Source organism: Prunus mume, linkage group LG6 (genome assembly GCF_029339155.1).
Source record: "Prunus mume cultivar Tortuosa linkage group LG6, ASM2933915v1, whole genome shotgun sequence".
Lineage (NCBI taxonomy): Eukaryota > Viridiplantae > Streptophyta > Magnoliopsida > Rosales > Rosaceae > Prunus > Prunus mume.
In genome coordinates this window covers 17335910-17342534 of record NC_142703.1, presented here as the reverse complement: position 1 = coordinate 17342534, position 6625 = coordinate 17335910, and the positions used below count along the sequence as shown (strand labels likewise).

The 6625-nt window shown below is 38.9% G+C and overlaps 1 protein-coding gene across 2 annotated transcripts; it reads right to left on the bottom strand.

Annotated features, from left to right (window-relative positions):
* Positions 1–480: 480 nt before the first annotated feature.
* LOC103343428 (polyol transporter 5-like) lies at positions 481–3847 on the bottom strand. 2 transcript variants are annotated; one of them, XM_089055526.1, is made up of 4 exons: positions 3200–3847; positions 2887–3004; positions 2422–2768; positions 481–1999 (listed from the first exon to the last, which is right to left on the bottom strand). In XM_089055526.1, the coding sequence occupies exons 2-4, from the start codon at positions 2996–2998 to the stop codon at positions 923–925; spliced, it is 1536 nt and encodes a 511-aa protein (XP_088911652.1). In that variant the 5' UTR covers positions 2999–3004; positions 3200–3847; the 3' UTR covers positions 481–922. The 2 variants fall into 2 exon arrangements, with proteins under 2 accessions (XP_088911652.1, XP_088911650.1); XM_089055524.1 differs by lacking the exon at positions 3200–3847 and having other exon boundaries at positions 2887–3171.
* Positions 3848–6625: the final 2778 nt, after the last annotated feature.

Genomic DNA, 6625 nt, shown 5'->3' with positions numbered 1-6625 from the left:
GCGGTTGTGGGATTAAAATGGATAATGCATTCTCTGCGCTACAAGTTTGTGGCGGGTTATGCTGTTAAAGTAGATAATGTATTCTCTGCGTCATAAGTGGAGGCTTTGACTGCAATAACATGTACAATATTGGCTATGGAAACGGGTTTGAAACTGATGCTCTCTAGGTCACTTGTTAAGGTATTACTCATATTCGTCATACTGACAATCCTGATTTTATTTTATTTTCGATGTATTGCATGAGGATTGTAATTCATGATTAAGAAACTGTCATTGGCCCTTAATATGAAATCAAACTTGTTGTACTAATTGTTTCACGTCAATAATATTTTATCGCCTATCATAAAAAAAACAAAAGATAAGGTATATATATGTAATTTTTTTTCCCAATAACATGAATGATGGTTGGGTGTCAATATCAATTATTGTTATAGGTCCTTGTTGAGCTATTAATGAGAATAAAGAAGTCCACTTTTCCAATAGAGAAAGAGAGTTATTCCTCTATTGCTTTTGAAGGAACAAAAAAATAAAATTATTACAAGGGAAAAACACATTAGAAAATCCTTTCGAACAAAAAATATATAAAATTTATTTTCTCCATTACATAGAAAACATTTATACTAAAATAAAAAGAAGAGTACTTAAATCCTACTAGTAATAATAAAAAGGGAGTTTCACTAAAACACCCAAAATGGGGGTTGAAATTATAAAAAAAACTCAAGCACTATTTAAACATATAAACACACCCAAAATCCATCATTACACACACTCAAACCCCATTTATAAACACACTCAAAAAGTTGACTTTGGAGTTGATTTTGAGTGTGTTTCTATGTTTAAATAGTGCTTGAGTTTTTTTATAAATACATGTCTAGAATTGGGTTTATTTATAAATTTGTATAATAAAAATCCCTAGTAAACCCTAGTTGACTTGACTTTTGTTTCCGTCACCATCGCCTTGCTTGCTCTCCCTGAGCATGGCATTCGCTTTTTCCAACCTGTGATATTTACCAAACAGCACCTCCGTCTCTTCAAGGGTTCTTCCCCTAGTTTCGGGGAGCAACATATAAAAGAAGACCCAACTCAACGCAGCAATCCCTGCGTAGAGAAAGAAGGCCCCACCAAACGTAATGGCCTTGCATAGTGAGACAAAAGTCATGGATATGACGAACTTTGTCACCCTGTTAACGGCCACTCCCATACTAACTCCTTGAGCGCGTAGCTTCAGCGGGAAGATCTCAGAGCTATAAACCCATGTTATGGGCCCCAACCCAATCGAGAAGAACGCAACGTTCAATGACATCATGGTGATGCACAATGCGATGGTCCACGGGGCTGTGTCGCGGTGATGATCGATGATCGTGAGGCTCACCCCGTGGCACGCGAGTGAAAATATCATCCCAGCCACGCTGGACAAAAGCAACCGGCGCCGCCCGAACCGATCAAGTAAAAACGCGGCGACCAAGATGGCAATGGTCTTGACAAATCCAACGGCCACGGTTGCAAGGAGCTTGTGGTCTTTAGATTTGATCCCCGCCTTCTGGAAGATCCTGGGGCTGTTCTGGAAGACACAGCCTATGCCCGAAGCTTGTTGGAAGAAGTGGATGCCGAGGGCTGCGATCAAAATGTGGAGAACGGCTGGCGTCGGGTGCAAGATCAAGTCTTTCCATACTCCTTCACCATCGCTTTTCTTTGAGACCGGAACAACGTGGTCGTCTAGCTCTTTGGCGATGCCTGCGGCTTCTTTGATGCCGTCTAGCGTCAACTGAGCCTCTTCCTTGGAGGCTGAGGTTTTGTCGAGGACGCGTTTGGCGTCCCCAAGTCGGCCCTGCATGACGAGCCAACGCGGCGACTCTGGCACGGCTAAGACGCCGATGGCGACAATAATGGCTGGAAGGGCGCCGATGCCGAGCATGACCCTCCAAGAGAGGTTAGCTGGGAGCTTGGAGAAGACGTAGTTGGAGACGTACCCCAATAATATGCCAATATTGAGGAATACCTGTACATATTTATCCAAATAAATCAAATAAAGCCAGGGACCTATAAACTACAGAAAGTCATAAAATACTTGCCAAAAAAACTCATACAACCCGTTCACCTAATCTCTTTAATAAATCTTACGTTGTCAAAAGTTGTTTCCAAAGACATCCACATCCACATATCCACATTCACATCCACATCCAAAAGTTAAAAATCAAAATCAAACAAAGAGTATATGGTGGGGAGAACTACTGGATAAACACCATCACAAAAGCTGTTTCACATGATGTCTCCAAAAGTGCTTCCCTGATTGTGTAATGTGATGATATCACAAGTAAGGAAACAAACACTTCCTACTTCTGTTTCACATGAAACCTGCTTAGTTTCGTTTTGGGCTCAAAAACAAAAAAAAAGGTGAACAAATAAGGAAAGAAAACAAACCTCAGGGAAAGATGTGAGGAAGCCACGGGACAAAGTCGGAGCGATCTCGGCGGTGTAGACCGGAGGGATCATGAGACCGTAGCCAACACCTATTCCAGCAACGAACCGGCCGAACGTAAGGAAGGCGTAGCCCGGGGCTACGCCCATGAGGATAGCTCCGACAAAGAAGATGGCTCCGGAGAGGACGGCGGTGTACCGGCGCCCGATCCAATCGGAGGTTCTGCCTGCCAAGGCGGAGCCGATGACAGAGTAGATGTTCAATGCGCCGGTAAATATTTGAATCTGGAGGTCGTTGATTTTGAGGTCATCTTTGATGAAGAGGTACGCCCCACTCATCACACCAATATCTGTAAACAAAAGTGACCACGCTCAGTTCATACACTCCAAAACCAACAATTTTTTCTTGCAAAATTAAGATTAAAAAAAGTAAGAGAAAACGATTTCGAGTGCTAATAGGATAATTACCGTAGCCGTGTAAAATTGATGTCGTGCAAGCCATAAGGGAGCAGGCAATGGCGAATTTGTTTCTCTTGGGTTTCTGTGGCGGATCAAAGTCTTCAGCGATCGGGTCAGCCATCTCTATCTAGACAGAGGTAGGGAGAGAGAGAGAGAGAGAGAGAAGTATCAAAGAGTGAGCAGCGACAGGGAGAGAGTGAGAGAGGAATAGAATATAATTCATTCAATATATAAGCAAAACCTTTCTTAAAGTAGTATTAATTATTGCAAAGGGATTTATAAGGGAAAATGGTGGTGCAAGTCGGTCTTTCACTACTTGTACCTCTCAGGCTAACACTCTCAAAATCAATGTGGATGGTGCTTGGAAGCCAGGGACCACAGAGAGGGTGGCGTTGGTCTGGTTGTAAGACTCCAGCGGCAAATTTGTGGCGGGTTGTGGGATTAAAATGGATAATGCATTCTCTACGCAACAAGTTTGTGGCGGGTGATGGTTTTAAAGTAGATAATGTATTCTCTGCGTCATAAGTGGAGGCTTTGACTGCAATAAAACGGGTTTGAAACTGATGCTCTCTAGGTCACTTGGTAAGGTATTACTCATATAATTCATTCAATATATAAGCAAAACCTTTCTTAAAGTAGTATTAATTATTGCAAAGGGATTTATAAGGGAAAATGGTGGTGCAAGTCGGTCTTTCACTACTTGTACCTCTCAGGCTAACACTCTCAAAATCAATGTGGATGGTGCTTGGAAGCCAGGGACCACAGAGAGGGTGGCGTTGGTCTGGTTGTAAGACTCCAGCGGCAAATTTGTGGCGGGTTGTGGGATTAAAATGGATAATGCATTCTCTACGCAACAAGTTTGTGGCGGGTGATGGTTTTAAAGTAGATAATATATTCTCTGCGTCATAAGTGGAGGCTTTGACTGCAATAAAACGGGTTTGAAACTGATGCTCTCTAGGTCACTTGGTAAGGTATTACTCATATTCGTCATACTGATGCTCTCTATGTAATTTTTTTCCCAATAACATGAATGATGGTTGGGTGTCAATATATAGGTCCTTGTTGAGCTATTAATAAGAATAAAATTTATTTTCTCCATTACATAGAAAACGTTTATACTAAAATAAAAAGAAGAGTATTTAAATCCTACTGGTAATAATAAAAATCCCTAGTAAACTTGTTGTAAGACTTCAACGGCAAATTTGTGGCGGTTGTGGGATTAAAATGGATAATGCATTCTCTGCGCTACAAGTTTGTGGCGGGTTATGGTGTTAAAGTAGATAATGTATTCTCTGCGTCATAAGTGGAGGCTTTGACTGCAATAACATGTACAATATTGGCTATGGAAACGGGTTTGAAACTGATGCTCGGGTTTCTGTGGCGGATCAAAGTCTTCAGTGATCGGGTCAGCCATCTCGATCTAGAGAGAGAGAGAGAGAGAGAGAGAGAGAGAAGTATCAGAGAGTGAGCAGCGACAAGGAGAGAGTGAGAGAGGAATAGAATATAATTCATTCAATATATAAGCAAACTCTTTCTTAAAGTAGTATAATTACAGATCAAGACAAAGCCATGAAAAATGCAATAGTAAGTCTTTCCTAAGACTAGGCATCAAGTGTGGTGTTAATGGCCTTCTGAATGCAAGTCAACATATATGGTTGATAATCTAAGACTGAGCACCATTGACATGAAATATAACATATCCTACAGTCCATGAAAATTATCTTCAGGTAACTTATCTTCATTAACACATTTTAACATAATGTTTTATTTATCATTCTCATGTCTCATTTATCCTTTGTCATATGTAGGGTGACCAAATTGGAATGGAGGTTCTAGTTTGTACAACCTAGCTCTAGTTCAAGAGGAAATGGTCACCAAGAACTCAAATGAAAATAGAAGCAAAAGTTAAAGGAATATCTTGTGGAATTTCGAAATTTTGAGGAATATCTTGTGGAATTTCGTATTGATATTGGCCACGATGCCAGTAAACGTGCAACTTTAATTAGTCTTCCTTTTGTTTTTATTGTTCTTTGCCCTATAGTCATCAACTTTTATTTTGTTTTGGTCAACCATCATGCTTTGATTAATTTGTCGAATCATAAACTAGATTCCCAGTTTAATCAAGAAAATTACTTTCGACCTTTTCTTTTTGTTGTTAGTTGATTCAAAAATGGAGACTTATAAATTAAATATAGATGCTAAAAAGATTAAATCAATATCTTCTTGAATAATATGCTTAGAGAATCCTCTTCTTCATTCTTGTAATTAGAAAATCAGATTAATTATATATCTAAGTAGTCGATTTGCTTAGATTCACTTTTTTTTTTTTTTTTAGAGAAAAACAATAATTGTTTTCATCCATTAGGTACAAAGATAATCAGTCACAAGGGCAAATACAAATGCTCACAAAGGGGTAATACAAATATGGAAACATAGTAACCACATAAGGTTAATCCAGATACAGGCAGGCCACAAAAGGTTAGAGAAGGAATAAAAGCCACATGCATGAATAAACAAGACATCAATCACAGAGCCCAAATCTACCAATACAATTATAACTTTGGCTTAATATCACAAAACGTCCCTAAGGTTTACGAAACTATCAGATTGCATCCTTAATGCTTTTTTGTGTCATTTATGGATCTCAAGGTTAGTATGGTGCTCACAAATGATCCATGCAGTTAAGTTCCATAAAAAACTCCGTCAGTTTGCTGACGTGGCATATATATTTCTCACTCATGTATTCTTGCATTAATTAATAATCAAAACTTGAGAGAATAGTTTGTGTCTCTCTAGTATTATTGCAAGCTCGGTACTAGACAACTATGTAGTCAAAAAAATTTCATCAGCTTTGTGAATGATGTTGTAGCGAGCACTTCTATAAGCGTTTATGTTAAAAGCACAATTCGATTCCAATAGATGAGGAGTCTTATTTGATTGAACCGTATAATAAGTTCCTTTTCTTTTGCCTCTCTATATTCCTCATGAATAATATAAAAAAATGATTAATTTGATTTTTATCGGAAAGAATCAACATAGCCAACATAACCATAAACAATAAAGCTAGAGCCAATAATTATTTTGTGAAATGACGTGACAATATTAATGTATGTGTCAATATATCACCTAATGGGAATAAGTGAGTCAAAAAGTGAGCGACGTAAATAATTGAGTGAACAATTATGGTGTCCAAATGGTTAAAAAGAAAAACAAAATGTTGTCCTTGTAGTGCTCTAAAACAGAATGTGGAAGATGAGGTAAACGAACATCAGTCCTTTCTTCTTTTTAAATTTCTTTGCACAAAGCACCGAACAGGTAAAATTCCATGGAAACCATAATGACAAAACATATATGGTTGCTTCCGGCAAGGGAAAGGAACAATTGAACAAAGCATATACCTTCCTGATCAATCTTTCTGCTCTCCACACATCTGCAGCTACGTGCCATCCATGCATCCAAAATTCCATTTCACAAATTGGAGAGAAAATCATTTAGAACACAAACGTTTGGGAAACATTTGGCTCTCTCTCTCTCTCGTCAATTTTCAACCTAATTCATCATTGCTAGAAATCATCTTAGTGCATAGAATCAAGCTGAACTCAGGTTTTTCATAATATGAAAATTTTAACAAATAATCAAGCAGAACAGGTACTAAAGTAGCCTCAGATCAGCAATCATCAATCCAGTCACTTCCAGCCTTGTTCGGTGAAGAGATCTCAATTCTGCCCATTCAGCAAGCCTCTCCATG